Source organism: Miniopterus natalensis, chromosome 4, assembly GCF_054644295.1.
Source record: "Miniopterus natalensis isolate mMinNat1 chromosome 4, mMinNat1.hap1, whole genome shotgun sequence".
NCBI lineage: Eukaryota > Metazoa > Chordata > Mammalia > Chiroptera > Miniopteridae > Miniopterus > Miniopterus natalensis.
In genome coordinates, this window is record NC_142084.1 from 66,093,138 (window position 1) to 66,110,182 (window position 17,045).

At 45.8% G+C, this 17,045-nt stretch overlaps 1 protein-coding gene across 3 annotated transcripts in view; it reads left to right on the plus strand.

The window, feature by feature from the left end:
• VAV1 (vav guanine nucleotide exchange factor 1) overlaps window positions 1-2,109 on the plus strand; it is a 51,818-nt gene extending 49,709 nt beyond the window's left edge. For all 3 annotated transcript variants that reach the window (XM_016197951.2, XM_087816011.1, XM_087816012.1), the window contains 2 exons: window positions 254-405; window positions 2,056-2,109. In XM_016197951.2, coding sequence (XP_016053437.2) covers window positions 254-405; window positions 2,056-2,109 — 206 coding nt within the window. The remainder of the gene's footprint in view (window positions 1-253; window positions 406-2,055) is intronic.
• Window positions 2,110-17,045: the final 14,936 nt, after the last annotated feature.

Sequence of the window (17,045 nt, forward strand, 5' to 3'; positions counted from 1 at the left end):
CGTTTGTTTCTTTTACTATAAATATATACAAACCATTTTTTAAAATTATAAATGGTATTATTTTCTAAATTTGGATGGTGGTTGGACTGCAAGGATGATTTCGGGAGTACAACTGTGGTCGCCTTCGAGCACAGGGCAGCTAACACTCTGTATGAAGAAGCGTTAAAGGACCCTTCATCCTGGCGTTAGCCCCTGCACAGTGGGCTGGGGTCTGCCCCAGACCCTTTTACCACCTCTGCTTTCCCCTCTACAGCAGGAAGCACCAAGTATTTTGGCACAGCCAAAGTTCGCTACGACTTCTGCGCCAGGGATCGATCAGAGCTGAACCTCAAGGAGGGTGACATTGTCAAGATCCTTAACAAGAAGGGGCAACAAGGCTGGTGGCGAGGGGAGATCTATGGCCGGGTGAGTCAGGGCGGAGCTTGGCATCTCAGGCATCCTGGCCACAGTAAAGCTGTATCGGAATTGTGGGCTGGAGAAGGTGGGGAATGGCTCATGTGGAGGTCTTCCCTGGTTAAGGGGAGGGAGGGACATAGAGGTTTCATTCATTGATGCATCTTGCATTTATTTATTGAGCGCCTACTATGTGCCAGGCATTCTGCTGGGTGCTGAGGAGACAAAAATGAGGACAGTATAATCACTGCCATCATGAAACTTATAGCCTAGTGAAGAGAGCAAACCTGTAACTAAGCAGTTACAATGCCGAGTGGTGAAAATTGTGATGGGGAATCACAGGGCAGCACGAGCGTCCCAGGGGACCCCTGACCCACCCTGGGTCGGGGCAGCTTACAGAAGCCAAAGCTGACCCATGGGGGGTTTGTGTCTTACCTTGTTCACTGTAGTATCACCAGTGTCTGGAAGAGTGCCTGGCACACAGTGGGTGCTCAGTCAATATTGAATGCCTGAAGAGGCAGAGCTGGCTTAATCACTCTTTCCTTTTGCACTTTTTTGCCTGCCTGAATTCACACTGTCAGGAGGGACCTCCAGATTTCTCAAAAAAGTTTGCTTCTGCCTGGTTTTTATTTTTGTTTTACCAAAGCAAAGAGTCTTCTTTATTTCATCTGTGGATGAGTTCCTAGCCTCTACAGTACTGCTTCGCTTATAATGGTTTCTCAGAAATGTTGAATCAAGACAAAGAGTGGGTTAGGGGCTTACATTCTATTGAGGGGAAGTGTAAGTGAAAAAGTGACCTGGATAATTGCTTAGGTGAAGAGTTTGGTTAAGAATCATGGAGGGTAAACATTAGTGTGTAGTAAAGACAATTAGGATTTGAGAGAGACTTTTGGGGTGTTTAGGAATGTCAGAGCTGTAAAGCATTTATCTGTCATCCATCCTTCCCCTCATCTATCCATCCATGCATCCATCCATCATTTCATCCATCCATCCATCCATCCATCATTCCATCCATCCATCCATCCATCCATCCATCCATCCATCCATCCATCCATCCATCCATCCATCATTCCATCCATGCATCCATCTATGCATCCATCTTTGCATCCATTCCATCCATCATTCCATCCATCATTCCATCCATCCGTCCGTCCATCCGTCCGTCCATCCATCCATCCATCCATCCATCCATCCATGCATCCTTTCAACAAATATTCTTTAAGTATGTACTGTGTGCCAGGAACTATTCTAGGCTCTTGGCACTTGGTGGTGAGTAAGACACAGAAATCCCTGCCTTGTGGAGCTCATATTATAGTGTGTTTGTGTGTGCGTTGGGGGGGAGACTGAAAACAAGCCCATAAATAATAACGTATACAATCAATTAGATGGCGATAAGTGCCATGAAGAAACTAAAGTGGAAAAAGGGCTTTGCAATACTAAATAGGACGGCAGGAAGTCCTTCCTGATAAGGTAATGTGTGAGTAGAGAAGAGTGGGAGGTGGGGGGTCGGCTGTTGTGTATATCTAAGGGGTATATTTTCTGGGGTGGCAGGTATGGCAGGTGCAAAGGCCCTGAGGTGGGAAGAAACCTGCCTGGTCTGTCGAGGAGCAGCGGGAGGAGCAGTGTAGAGGCTGCCCTGACCCCTTCCTCATCTCTTTCCAGGTTGGCTGGTTTCCCTCTAACTATGTGGAGGAAGATTATTCCGAATACTGCTGAGCTCCGGCACACTGGCAGGGGGACAAGAAACTGCAGGCTGTGGGCCGAGGATGGGCAGGCTGCGCGGCCTGGGGCTGTGACAGGTCCCGGTGGGCTGAAAATCCGAGATGGACTATGGAGGGCCTGCATCCAGTTGACAGGGCTTCTGGGGTGATGCCCTGCCATGGTTAATTTATAACACACTGATTTCCCCTTGGGTCTCCTCAGGAAGGTGGGGCTCAAGGCAACTGCTTTGAATAAAATGATGAATGGAGGGACTGGTGTTCAGAGGCCCTGGAGGGGAGAAAGGGAAAGGGCCGCCGGGGCGCAGGCACCCCCCCCCAACCCAACCTTCCAGCTTTATCACCTTTCTCCGCCTTTTAAAGTCAGACCTGAAGAAGGACCTGAACCCCCAGTTAGCAGGAAAGAATTTTACTCCCACAGACTCTGGGTCACAAAATGTAACTGTCATTGCCTTTTCCGCGATAGAACTTAATTACTATTCGGAGCCCCTCTAATCCTGCTGAGCGGTAGACACTTCGTCTCAGCTGAGCGTGGGTCTCCTTAGTCTTCCCCAGGGTCATGCTGACATTCCAGGGGCTTTGGCTGGGACCCGGTGGTTATCTTCCGTCACCCTGCCACCTGCTGAGGTGTCGCCTGTGGTTCCTCTGCGTCTTCCACATCCCTCAGCACGTCCTGGGCATGTGGCTGTTCTTCCTTAAATGTTGGGTGGAGTGACTGCGTCCTGGGTGCCGGACGGCCCTGGCCATGCCCTGGGCTGGTTATTTGCAACCCTTTTCTCTCTCCAAAGCCTCCTGGTTGGGATGATAAATGATATGGCTAATGTCTTAGATTGGACCTTTCCAGAGGCAGAGCCTAGACAAGGATTTGGGTTAGGCAGGTGGTGAAGTTTATCTGGTGGCGATTCCACGAAGCATCCAGAAGGGAGTGAAGCAGACGAGGAAGTGGAGGAGCCTGTACGGAGCATTGGTAAGCAGGTGACAGCTGTGGGCAGCGGGGGTCGCTCTTGCTGAGGGCCCCTGGCAGCTGCAGAGCACACCCGGGAGCTGAGGGGCAAGGCAGCTGCCGTCTTTATTCACCAGCTTCCATCCGTCGTTACTTAGGAGATGCTTGTAGGTAGACAGAGCCTGGCCTAGTGGCCAGAGAACCACAGGTGTTTTCGGAGCCATTGACCTGTATGGGTGTCATCAGGGCTGAGTGGGGGCCGACAGGGCTGTCACGCTCTCCCCGAGGCAGAGAGACCGCATGCACACCCTTGGCAGCCCCCGGATGCAAGGTGTGGGGAAACCCTGTGGGGCTTGCTGTCGCCTGGACTCGGGGGCTCCGGGGCATGTTATTTCATATCACCCTGAAGCCCGTTAGACGGGTGGGTGGGCCGGTGGGTACAGGGACGCACCCGTCTCTGAGTTTAACGTCCCTCTCTGCCATTCATCCCTTCCCCTCCACGTGGGGGCCCCTGGTCTATTTTGTTAAGACTATTATTTTTCTAAATTGTGGCCAAAGACTCATAACGAAATTTATCCCCCTAAACAGATTCATGTGTACAGTTCAGGGGTGTGACAGATTCACACTTGTGCCCCCAACCTCCAGCAGGCACAGAAATACCCCAAACAGCTACCTCCACACACAACAGGCACCCTCAAAATAGATGGACAGACAGACACACCCTCCCCTTCCCTGAGGACTCGCATACTCAGATGACAACATCCACGTGTGAAATGGATGCACAGGCTTCCCACACAGGCAGGCAGACGCCCATGGGAACAGACGTTTATAACACAAGGACACACGTGCAAGTGGACATTCGAAAGCCGGTGGCCCCAAATTAAAGCCAAAGCGGCCACTGCCTGCCTGAGCGGTGGCAGGTAGTGCCCCAACCTCGTAGGCAGATCCCTGGGTCCCTGCTTGGGGAGGGAGGAGGGAGAGCAGAAAAAGGAGGGGGGGGAGAGAGTGAGCGTGTGTGTGTGTGTGTCTGTGTGTGCACACGGGCTTGTTTCCAAGCCTGTCCCTATGAGCCCAGGTATTGCCACCAGAAAGCAGTCCTGATGCTTTTAACTTCACACACACGCAAAGCGAGAAAATGCAGACGAGTATAAAGAGGAAACATTATCTGAGGTTCCCCCACCCAGAAACGAGTGTGGTTAACATTTTCCTAGACTTCTAAAGTAGTCAGGCACATGCCCTGCCCACCCCCATACTGTGACATACGGCTGCTTATTCTGCAGTTTTTTACACTTAAAATATGTCGTGAACACCTCTGCGTTTGTAAACATAGCAGAATGCCATCCTTTTCAAGGTTGCACAGTCCACGGATGTACCAGCATTTAGGTGCAAACTCCCCCTTAGTGGACCTCCAGGTAGATTCACATTTCTGTCGGGTGATAAGCTGTTCTCTGTTGCTATCCTTGCGTCTTATCTGACTGCTTCTTTAGAATGGGGTGGAGGCAGGGAGGTGAGCAAGGGGGGAGTGGGGGACATCCGTAATAGTGCCAACAATAAAAAAATCCCTAGTAGTGCAATTGTGGGATAATGGCACTTTTTGAAGAGATTGGATGCACAGAACCAACCTGCCTTCTAGAAAGATGCTAATTTACACATCAGCTGTATACGATGTTATCCCACACCCTCACTAAAACTGCTTACTTGAAAGATTGAATATATTTCCAAAGTATATCACTACCACTACAATTTAAGTGTAGAATTTCTATCACCCCCAAAAGTTCTCTTGTATCCCTTTGTAGTCATTTCCATTACCCACCCCAGCCCCTGAAATCTCTTTAAAAAAAAAAAAATGTTTTTGTTGATTTTAGAGAGCGAGAGTGAGTAAGGGAAAGAGTGAAACATCAATGTGAGAGAACCATTGATTGGTTGTCTCCTAGACACACCCCACCCTGAGACTGAACCCACAACCTGGGCATGTGCCCTGACTGGGAATTGAACCAGGGACCTCTTGGTGCAGGGAACGATGCCCAACCAACAGCCATACCAGGCGGAACACCCACTTTTATTTTCTGTCCCTCTAGTTCTGCCTTTTCCAGATGCCATATCAGGGTGATCATACAGTCTATATGGTGATTAGGATTCCATTGATGGATAGTCCATGATTTGTGGATATTTGGCTATTTCAAATAAAGCTGTTATGGACATCGGTGTACAAGTCTTTGTATAGATATATAGTTCATATTTGTTTCCCGTAGTTACTGTAACAAATTGTAAGTCACTACCACCAATGTAATGATTTAAAACACAGATTTATTATTTTATAGGTCTGGGGGCCAGAAGTCCCCAAATGATTTTCACTGGGCTAGAATCAAGGTGTCTGCACATTTGCATTCCTTATGGAGGCTCTAGGGGAGAATATGTTCCCTTGCCTTTCTAGAAACCACCTGAATTTTTTGGCTCATGGCCCCTTCCCCCATCTTTAAAGGCAGCAATGGCCAGTCAAGTTTTCTCATCAAGTGGATCACTCTGACACTCCTTTGCATCTCTCTTTTACTTACAGTGACTCTTGTGATTACATTAGGCCACCCAGATAATCCAGGACAATCTTCCCATCTCAAGATCTGTAGCTTAATCACATCTGCGAAGTCCCTTTTGCCATGTAAGGTAACGTGTTTATAGGTTCCGAGGATTAGGGCATGGACATCTTTGGGGGCGCACTATTCTTCCCACTGCTTTCGTTTCTCTTGGGTAAATACTAAGAGCAGAATGGCTGGGTCATATTGCAGTTGTATGTATAACTTTTGAAGAAACTGTGAAGTTGTTTTCCACGTGAATGTGCTATTTGACATTGTGATCAGCATCGTATGAGAGTTCCAGTTGCTCCACATCCTCACCAACGTTTGGAATGGTCATTATATTAGATTTCAAAGGCTGCAGTCACAAATTACCACACACTGAGTGGCTTAACACAACACAAATGTATTCTCTCACAGTTCTGGACACGAGAAGTCCAAAATCAAGGTGTCAGCAGGGTTGGTTCCTTCTGAAGGCCTTCAGGGAGAATGCTTCCTTGCCTCTTCCAGTTTCTGGTGGCCCTCAACGTTCCTTGGCTTATAGATTCATCACTCTCATCTCAGTACCTGTCTTCACATGGTGTTTGTCCCTGTGTGTCTCTGTGTCTTCACATGGCCTTCTTAAGGACACCAGTCATTGGATCCACCCTAATCCATTATGACCTTGCTTTAACTAATTAACATCCGCAAAGACCTTATTTCTAAGTAAGGTCACAGTCTGAGGTTTCAGTAGACATGAATTTTTGAGGGATACTATTTAACCCAGTACAGTCAGTCTTTTTCATTTAGTTGTTTTAATAGGTGTGTAGTGGTGTCTCACTTGGTTTTAATCTGCGTTCCTTAACTAGTGATGTGGAGGATCTGTTCACATGCTCACTTTCCATCTAGATCTTATTTGGAGAAATGTCTATTCAAATCTCTTGCCTGCTTTATAAATTGAGTTGTTTACTTTCTTATTACTGAGTTTTGAGAGTTCTTTATATATTGTGGATATAAGCTCTTTATCAGATATATGATTTACAAATAGTTTCTCCCAGTTTGGAGCTTGTGTTTTCATTCTCTTGACAGTATTACTCTAAGAACAGATGTTTTAAATTTTGACAAAGTCCAATTTACCAATTATTTCAAGGCTTATGATCTTGGTGTTTTATCTGAGTAATATTTGCTTAACCCAAGGTCACAAAAATTTTCTCTTTTTTAAGGAAGCTTTACAGTTTTATATTTTTACATTTAGTTCTATAAACCATTTTGTTAATTTTTGTGTATGGGACAAGGTATAGGATGTCTGCTCTCACCATTTCTGTTCAACAGTGTACTAGAGGTTATGGCCACTTTGATAAAGCAAGGAAAACAAATAAAAGACAATAATAGTAGAAAAGAAGAAATAAAATTTGCAGATGACCATGATCATCTATGTAGAAAAATCTGGTGGAATCGATAAAAATGCTACTAGAATTAGTGAGTTTAGCAAAGTTGCAGGATACAAGATGCTTATACAAAAATCAATTGCATTTCTATATACAGGCAATAAGTAATTGGAATTTTAAAAAACTGCCATTTACAAGAGATCAAAAATAAATATTAAGAATAAATCTGAGAAAAGATGTGTAAGACTTGTAGACTGGAAACCACAAAGCTGAGAGAGATTAAAGACGTAAGTAAATGGAGAGATATCTTGTTCATGGGTCAGAAGACTCAAAATTGTTAAGATGTCAGTTCTTCTCAAATTGAACTATAGATTCAATGCAATTCTGGTCAAAATCCCAGCAGGCTTTTTATAGAAATTTGCAAGCTGATTCTAAAATTCATATGGAAATGCAAAGGACCTCAAATAGTGAAAATAATGTTGAAAAGTAATAACAAAGTTGGAGAGCAAACACTACCTGATTTCAAGACATTGTAAAACTACAGTATTCAAGACAGTGTGCCCTTGGCGTAAAGATAGATCAATGAGACAGAGTTGAGTCCAGAAATAGATCCAAACATAAATGGATAACTGATTTTCAATGGAAGTACAAAGGCAATTCAGTGGAGAACAGAGAGTCCTTGCCCATTCTAAATTGGGTTGTTTGTTTTATACTAAAATTGAATTTCTTTTTAAAATTGAGTTTTGAGAGTTTTTATCTACTTATCCTGGATATAAATCCTTTGTAAGATAATGTGTTTTCCAAATATTTTCTTCCAATATGTAGCTCTTGGCTTTTCACTTTCCTAACAGTGTCTTTGAAAGAACAGAAGTTTTAAATTTTGGTGAAGTCCAATGTCTCAGTTTTTTCTTTACGACTTGTTTTTGTGTCCTATATAAGAAATCTTTGCTTAACTCCAGTCACAAAGATTTTTTTCAAAGTAGTCTTAGGTTTTCCATTTAGGTCTATGATCCATTTCAAATTCATTTTTGTTTTGAGGGTTAGGCATGTGTTGAGGATTTTCTGTTTTACATACGGATGTCCAACTGTCCTAGCACGATTTGTTGGAAAAGGCTATCCTGTCTCTATTGAATTGCCTTTGTACCTTGGTTGGAAATCAATTGACCATATATGCGTGGGTCTATTTCTGGACTCTCCATTCTGTTCCATCGATCTATGTGTCTACCCTTTCACCATTACCACACTGTCTTGATTACTGTAGCTTTATAATAAGTCTTGAAATCAGATAATAAAAGCCTGAGATCTATTCTCAGTTGGAGAATTTTTTGCCATTTGGAGCAGCTGGGAATGAGAAGCTGTTTGTGAGCCCAGCAGATCCTGGCTCCTTGATATTTAATAGTTTTTTCTTTAGTAATCTCTCCTTTTGCATTTTATCATAGGTAGCAAGGAAAAGCCAGGTGACACTCAATATTCTGCTGTATCACTGAGTTCATTACATACATTTCTTCTTTTCTGGGTTACTGCAGGTGACAAACTTTCTGCCAGCTCATAACAAGGTTTCCCTTTCTTCCAGTTTCCAGCAACATTTTTCTGAAGACCTCACTAACATCTTCCTCATAGCTCCGTAGGCTTTCGGTGACTCCAAGGCCCTGGGAAGGTCTCACATGTGTGGCTGGAGCTCAGTCTCTTGTGCAGTTGTTGTCAGGTAGAGCTGGAGCCGGAGCAGGGGGGCAGCTGGGTGCTGACCCGGCATCTCTCTCTCTCTCATCATGGAGCCCATGTGGCCTCTGCATAGGCTAGTTGGGGGTTCCTCGCAGCATGTTGGTCTCGGGGAAGCCAGGCTACTTGCATGGAAGCCGAAGGCTTCAAGGGCGTGTTCCGGCTCACAAGGAAGAAGCTGCACCATCTTTTAAAACCTAGTTTTGGAGGTGACAGGGGTGGAAATCACTTCCATCATACTGTATTGATCCAGGCAATCACAAGCTCAGGAACCATGTGTGTGCCAGGCAATCCCTGCAGCCAGTTCCAAACTGGCAAGTTCCCTATTTTTAAACTTAATTTTAATAACAAAATATTGCAGTTACATTGATGAAAAAGTCAAAGAAAAACACAAAAATAAAAGAGATTTGCTATGGCTTGCACATGACTGCAAGTTACAGAAAACCCAAATGCTGAAAACATAACCTATAAAAGTTGATTTTATTTTTGTTGTTGTTCATAACCAGAGGTCCAGAGGCGAGCAAGTGGTTAATTGGTTCAACAGCATTAGGTCAGAGGTTCCTTTCTTGACTTTTCCCTCATACCACAAAATGGCTGCTGCTGCTCCTCAAGTGGTTAATCACATCTGTATTCCAGGCAGGAGGAAGGGAGCAAAGTCTTTCCCAGAAACCTCCAGCGGTTTTCTGATTATGTCATTCGCTAGAACTGTGTTTCATGACCAACCCCAGCTGCAAAGGAGTCTGGGAAGGTGAGAGGTTTTCTTTTTTTAGCTTTTCAGTCTCTACAGCAGAAAAGGAAGGGAAAAAAGGTTGGAATGGGCGTTGAGTGGGTTGGTCATCGGTATCTACTATGGTCCCTGCCCCAACTCTCCTCCCCGTGAACTCTCACTTCCCTGTAGCAATCACTTTCAACTCTTCTAATGGCCTCTTTCCCCCCTATACATTATCTCTGTTTTACTAAATAAAATATTTATTTTGTTTTTTCTTGTTTTCCCCCCCATTCATATATCTATTGTCTTTCAAGTATAGAAGGTAAAGATTTATCTTTCCTTATTCCTCCATTTGGTTTCTTTCTACCTCAGCTCCTAGTTCAAAGTCTGGGACAAGAGCACCTGAGCCTGGGTTACTTGGTGTATGACATAATACTCTAGGGGCAAGGGAGACAGATGGGCAGAGCAAAAATCTGGCTTCCAACTCCAAAGGGGGACAAATGCTCCTCCTTACCACCCTCCATGACTGGGACAGCAAGGAATTCCCAAAATGTAGAAAGGGCCTTCAAATAACAAGTGACAAATGCCTTTTACATAAGTTCTTAAAGTAATTCCATGAAGTAGGCATTACCAGCAGCCCCATCTTATAGCTGAGAAAACTGAGAGGGTAATCACAGGTAAACCGCCTGTCTCTGGGTCACACAGCTCAACAGTTCTAACCAAGACTGCAACTCAGGCAGTGAGACAACAGTCCAAACATTTTCCGTGACGTTGCCCAGAGCCGCAACCCCAGGGCTCTGCTCACTTTGAATGCTGGAGTTTGTACAACTTGGCAGCCCCAGTCCATCTCCCAGCCCCAGAGACCTGACAGTTTCTGTCCATCAACTTGACATTATGAATCAAAACACGTTGAAATTCAAGCAGGGAGTGTGTCATCCGAGGAAGTGTATTACATACCCAGTCACCTTACTACAGTGCCCTGGCTCAGCCTATGTGATTGGCATCGGAACCTGCTAATAAAAGAACGTGCACACACCATTCCCCCGTTGCTCCAGGTGTCTCTCACTGTGCAGGGAACTATTCCTAAACGCAGTGGCTGAGTACAGCAACCATCATGTTACCGCAGTAATTGCATGGTTCTGTGGGTCAGCAACGTGGGCAGGGCTCTGCTGGGCGACTCTTCTGTTTCCCCTGTTGCTAACGGGGATCACTCAGGAGTGTGCAGCTGGCAGAGCTGGCCCAGAGGGTCTATGCGCATGTCGGTGCCTTGGGGCAGATGCCTGGGAGGCTGAGCTCCTCCGAGGCCCCCCAACTGAAGCTCCAGCCTGTGGCCTCTCCAGCACGGTAACAACCGGCTAGTTGGACTTCTCACACGGTAGCTCAGATCTCCAAGCCTGAGGGTTCTAGCGAATAAATGAAAGCTGATGAGGTTTTGTGACCCAGCCTCTCGGAAGTCACAGTGTCACTCCCTCCAGACTCCACTGGCAGAAGCAGTCCCAGCCTATCCAGATTCAAGTGAGGAAAATAGAGACTCCCCCATCTCAGTGGGGGAACTTCAGAATCCATGGTCTTGTTTTAAACCACCGTTCTTCCATCTAGAGGGATCTTATCTGCCTCCTGGCCTGTCCCTCCCAGCAAGAAGGAGAAAGAAGCTTCTCGCCTGTGCTGACAAAGAGAAAAACAAAATTGGGTCTTTACTCAGAGAATACGTTGCTCTGTAACCTGCTTTTGTCCCAGGCAGCAAGGGCAGCCTTTGGCACAGGCCAGAGCTGGGAGAGCCCACGGACACCAGGTCATCACATTGTTACAACCGACTCTCCTCATCCGGCCCCATCTCAGTCCCTGACCTTTTCACTTGGAGTCACCCACCCCTCCTCAAGGTCTTCCCACCCCTGCTCAGCCCAAACCTGCCGCTCTCTGTCTCAGGACTGAACAAACCCTCTAGGTTGGGGACAATGGAAGCCTTTGCCATCTTTTCCTTCCTTGGGTGGGCTGCTGTCTGTGTGAGAATCCAGGTACCCCTTGCTGGCCCAGCTGGTGGTGACCTCTGAGACCCCCTCCCTCTCGAGCTCTCCTGTTAGGCCGCGATAAATCGGGGCTGTGCAAGGGGAAGACTATTATCACAGTAAACTGGGCTGGGCCGGGCTTGGCTCCCTTGCAGAAAATACACTCCATTCAGGCACAACAGGCCACAGTGAAAAGATCGTGGGCTAATCAATCCCTTTCTACTCTGTTTTTATCAAACCCAAGAGGGGCTGACCTGCTAATTAGAAATGTTCAGCTGCTGAGAGCCCTGAAGTTGCTGCCTGAGGCCCGTGTCCTCTGAATAAGCCACCTTTGGTCTGAGCTGGCTCAAGTGTGTGTCTATTCCTGACAATCAAATAGGCCTGGTTAAGAGAGTATGAAAAGCCTGCAAAGTGCTTTATTTGGACCAGGCAATTCTATTTCGAGGAACTTATTTCCAGAAAATAATGAAAATATATAAACAAAGATTTAGAAGACTTCTCCTTTTTTCTTGCTTGTTTTGTTTTTATTTTGGTTTTTGGTGCTGTACGTTGCTCTTACCATAAGATACTACCGGCCTTCTCCTCTCTCATATAAAAGAGTTAAATAGTGATGTTCATATCAAAATAGTATTAAACCTTCAATTGAATTTAAGTTCTGGGTCTACCAAGCAAGGAATTTGACTTACTCTTGATAATTATTAGAGGAACAGCGCTCTTGGAAGGGCAGGTCTCACCCACCTCTCTGCCATTCCCCCTCCAACCGCAGCACCATGTGATTTGGGAGGAAGGCTGCCTGCAGCAGAGACTCTGGAGTTCAAATCCCTGTTCCACCACTTACTAGATGTGTAATTTGGGGAAAGTTGAAGGACCTACCTAAGCCTCATTTTCCCCACCTAGAAAATGGGAGTAATAAATGCATATAGAGCAGGAAGTTGCAAGAGGCTCTGATGAGCTGATGCGGATAAAGGTCCCAGCACAGCCTGGCCGGTGTGGCTCAGCGGTTGAGCATCTACCTATGATCCAGGAGATCGTGGTTCAGTTCCCGGTTAAGGCACATGCCTGGATTGCGGGCTCGATCCCCAGTGGGGGCTGTGCAGGAAGCAGTCGATCAATGACTCATCATTGATGTTTTTGTCTCTCTCTCCCTTCCTCTCTTTGAAATTGATAAAGATATATTTCTTAAAAAAGGTCCCAGCACAGTGCCGGCATATAGCCAGGGCTCCACAAACAATACTACTGTCACTTGAAAATAGGGGGATAGAACAGGAAACAGAATTCCCATATGATCCAGTAATTCCACTTGCAGGTACATACACAAAAGAGTTAAAAACAGGGACTCAAACAGATACTGTACGCCAATGCTTATTGTAATATTACTCACAACTGCCAAAAGGTGGGAGCAACCCAAAGGTCCAGTCACTGATGATGGATGAACAAATATCCATTCAGGGGTATAACCATTCAGTACTGGAAAGGAAGGGAGTACTGACACAGTGTGGATGAATCTTGAAAACATTATGCTGAGTGAAAGAAGCCAGGCACAAAGGTCACATGTAGCATGATTCCATTTATATGAAATATCTAGAATAAGCAAATTCAGAGACATAAAGTAGATTAGAAGTTACCAGGGACTTGGGGGAAGGGGAATGGAGAGAATAATTGCTTAATGCAGTGATTTTCAACTGTGTGCTGCAAGAATTTTTAAAACATGAAGTACCTGACTATTTAGTCAGGGACATTGACCTTTTTCCCCTTAGATTGTCAAATTAAAAAAATGACAGCCGCCAACACAACAGTAGCTGTCTGGTGCGAATGCGTGTTCTTGAACCATAAATATACAGGTCATATAACAGAGTTGCATCTTATTGGTCACATTGCATGACAAGGTTTGTCTGACTGGTTAATTCTTGGTACCAGAAATCTTTATATACAAGTATAGGCACCTGATTTTTAAAAAAGTCACTTTGAAGCAAAAAGGGTAGGTAATTATTATTATTATCAATAAAAGTTATACTTATTTTGTTGTCATATCAGCAAAATATATTTTTTGGTGTGCTGCAGAATTTTAGTAATTAGTTGATGTGTTCCATGAGATGAAAAATGTTGAAAATCGCTGACCTAGAGGGATGAGAGTTTTCCCAGAAGAGGTGGTTGGATCTGGGTCTTTGAGGGATAAGTTCATAGTTATATTGTTGAAAAGGCAGAGAAACATGTGGTAGATGGAGGGGAGCCTTTGCTGTGGTCTGAAGGCTCTTCCCAGGTCTTTAATCCCTTCCAGGGACTTCCATGTGGGCTGTTGAGTCAGTATCCTGTATCTTCTGGTACCTTCCGGGAGAGAAATATTTGATCCAAAGGAATGACTCTCTAATGATGGAATTTCCTTTTTGCTTTTTAAAAAAAAACAATTGTTTATTAATTTTTAGAGAGGAAGAAGGAGGGAGAAACATGGATGTGAGAGTGCAACATTGATCGCCTGCCTTCAGCATGCCCCCTATTGGGGATTGAGCTTGCAACCTGTGCTTGTGCCTTTGACCAGGAATTGAACCAGCAGCCTCCTGGTGCCTGAGACCACGCCCAACCAACTGAGCCGTACCAGCCAGGGCTCTAATGGTGGAATTTCAATGAAGTAAAACATGGGACAGACTTTTTTTTTAACACTAGTTTATTGAGTTATGACTGACATAAAACACTATACATACTGAATGCACATATATGAGTTTGGGGATAAGTATTTACTTGTGAAACCATCACCACCATCAAGGCCATAAACATATTCATCACCTCCCAAAGTTTCCTCCTGTGGTGGATTTCCATGTAGGGCCACCTCATACTTTATGGGGACTAGTGGCTGGAGGAAAGCCTGTGCTCTCAGACACAGCCCGCTCTGTTTCCCTGGTGTTTTGGGGACTGGGGGCTCAGGTTCCCAGAGATCTTTCCCGGGCGTGTCTGCGCAGCATTAATCTGGAGCTACATGCTGCCCTCTAGTGGCCATCGCTGATTTGGCTTCAGCACCCACAGCATTCTGTTCAGACTGTTCCTGAAAAGACCAGAACGTAAGGGGAGTCTTCAAGTCAAGCTTACAAATTTGAGCTTTAAGGTGAAGAAGATGGGGAGCCATGGAATCAGTGGATGTTGGCATAGCATTCTCCAACTTTCATAGTGTAAATACACCCACCCTGGCTGATTTCAAGTCATTAGTATCATCATTGCCTTTGCCACCAGCCTCCCTCATTTCCACTTCACAGTGACAAGCACAGCTGACATCAGATAAGCCAGGCACCAGCTGAATCCTTAGGATGGCCCATAGGGCCTTATATAATTTGCATCTCCCTTCCTGTCCTGGCCCCACTCCACCCTCCCTTCCTCAAAGAGCAGGAAGGGGCAGGAGAAAAAGCTGAGTAAAGATGTAGCTTCAGCTTGAGTTTACTTCGAGATTAGCTCCATGGAGAAAAACAATGCAGAGTAGCAGGCTAGCGGGTGTCTCCATGGCGGTAGGTGGTCACTATTGATGGGGTGGCCAGGGAAGGCCTCTCTGACCTGAATGAATGAAGAGAACGCACCAAGGAAATATGGGTAGGAAAACTGTTTCTGGCAGAGGAAACAGCAAGCAATTGTTCTGTCAATACACCCTGTATTTTCTAGAAGATAACTGCATTTATCCAAAGGAAGGGCTATCTAATAGTGGAATTTCAGGCAATGAAGCCAGACATTGAACAGATTTCCTTTTTTTATTTTTTAAAGCCACTTAATTGAGGTATGAGGAATGAGCTTGGTGAGATCAAGAAACAGTAATAAGGCCAGAATGGCCTGAAGTGGAGAGAGCAAGGAGAGAGTAGAAAGTGAGGTTGTCAGGAATGGGCCATGGTGAAAACTATTGAATTCTAACCGTAAGGGGAAGCCAGTAGTTCTGTATATAGTTGTGTTCTGTGCAAATGTGCCTGGCTGAGGGGGTAAGTGGGGACCGAATCTCATCCTCAGCTAAGCCATACACTTTGGGAGTGGGGCTGCATCTGGGGGGCACCTTCTTCTGACTCACTGCTGTGTAGTTCAGCAGTGGCTACCATCAGAAGCTATTAGAGGGTTTAAAATAACTTTGTTATTTTTCTATTGTGGTAAAATATACATAACATAAAGTTTAACCTTTTTACTACTTTTAGGTGTACAGATCTGCTGCCTTAAGTACATTCATGCAACCATCCATCTCCAGAACGTTCTCATCTTCCCAAACTGAAACTCTGTCCCTATAAAATGCTAACCCCCATCCCCCTCTCCCAGGCCCCAGCCCCCACCATCTATTTTCTGTGTTAGATGGGCCAGGTACAGAAACCAAGGTACAGAAAGTAGGGTACAGAGACTCACCAAGGCAGGAAGCCCCTGATGGCTACCTAGCAAGGGGCAAAACTGGGAAAACAAGAACCTTGTCCCCAGGGAAACCTATCCTCCCCCAGCATATCGCTGGTCATGTGGTTTGGACCCCCTGAGGGTTTCCTCTCTAAAGATAATATCTAGGCCTCAGTTGTGTTTCAGCTACACTCCCAGAAAAGCAGCAAAACCAGACAAATGGTGCGTGGCTGCCTCAGGACCAGCTACTGTGACTAATGACCCCCTGCCCTGGCGCTGACCAATCAGTGGAGACCATGACCCTGGAGGGGCCCACCTGGAAAGCTGAAGAACATTCTATTGAGACACTTCCCCTGGGACCTTCCCTAAGATTTCCACCTACAAGCACGAGATTAATATATTCAGGAAGAAAGACCCAGTGCAGGCTCCTCACCAGGGGAGCTCCAGCGCCATCTCCACCCCCCTTCTTCCCTCTGAGGGGACCCTACGAGACTTGCAACCAGGGAAGCAATGGGCAGCGGCAGCTCATCTGGGGTTTCTCCCCGACCCTGTTTCCAAGGCCCCTTCTCTCTGACTTCTCCCTCCGGTTGCCTCTTCTACACCTTTCCTTGTTTCACTGTCCTAAGTATACTTTCGCTGCCATCATGACCCAGCACCATTTGACTCAGAGCTGTGTAGCCCTTCCCTTTGGGTATCCCCACCCCCCGCCTCCGTTTCCTTAAACAAACTCAATTTTTAAAAAAAATATATCTTTATTGATTTCAGAGAGAGAAAGGGAGAGGGAGAGAGAGAGATAGAAACATCAATGATGAGAGTCATTGATCAGCTGCCTCCTGCTCGCCCCCGACTGGGGATCGAGCCTGCAACAGGGCACGTGCCCTGACCGGGAATCGAACCCCGATCGCCTGGATCCAGGTCAACGCTCAACCACTGAGCCATGCCCGGCCGGGCCAAACTCAGTCTTTCTTTAGTCACTGTCTGAGCTGGCTCTTTAGCCTGTCCCCTCACCACCGACCTTACCCTTTAGTGTCTATGGCTCTGACTCCCCCAGGGACCTCATACCGGGACTCACACAGTGTGTGTCCTTATTTTGTTTATCCGTCGATGGACGCTGGACTTGGGTTGTTTCCACCTTCTGGCTGTTGTGAATAATGTTGCTTTGAACACTGGCGTACAGGTTCCCGTTTGAATTCCTGTTTTCAGTTCTTTCGGGTATGTACCCAGAAGTGAACTTTCCGTATGATAACTCTGTATTTCATTTCTTGAGGAACTGCCGTAC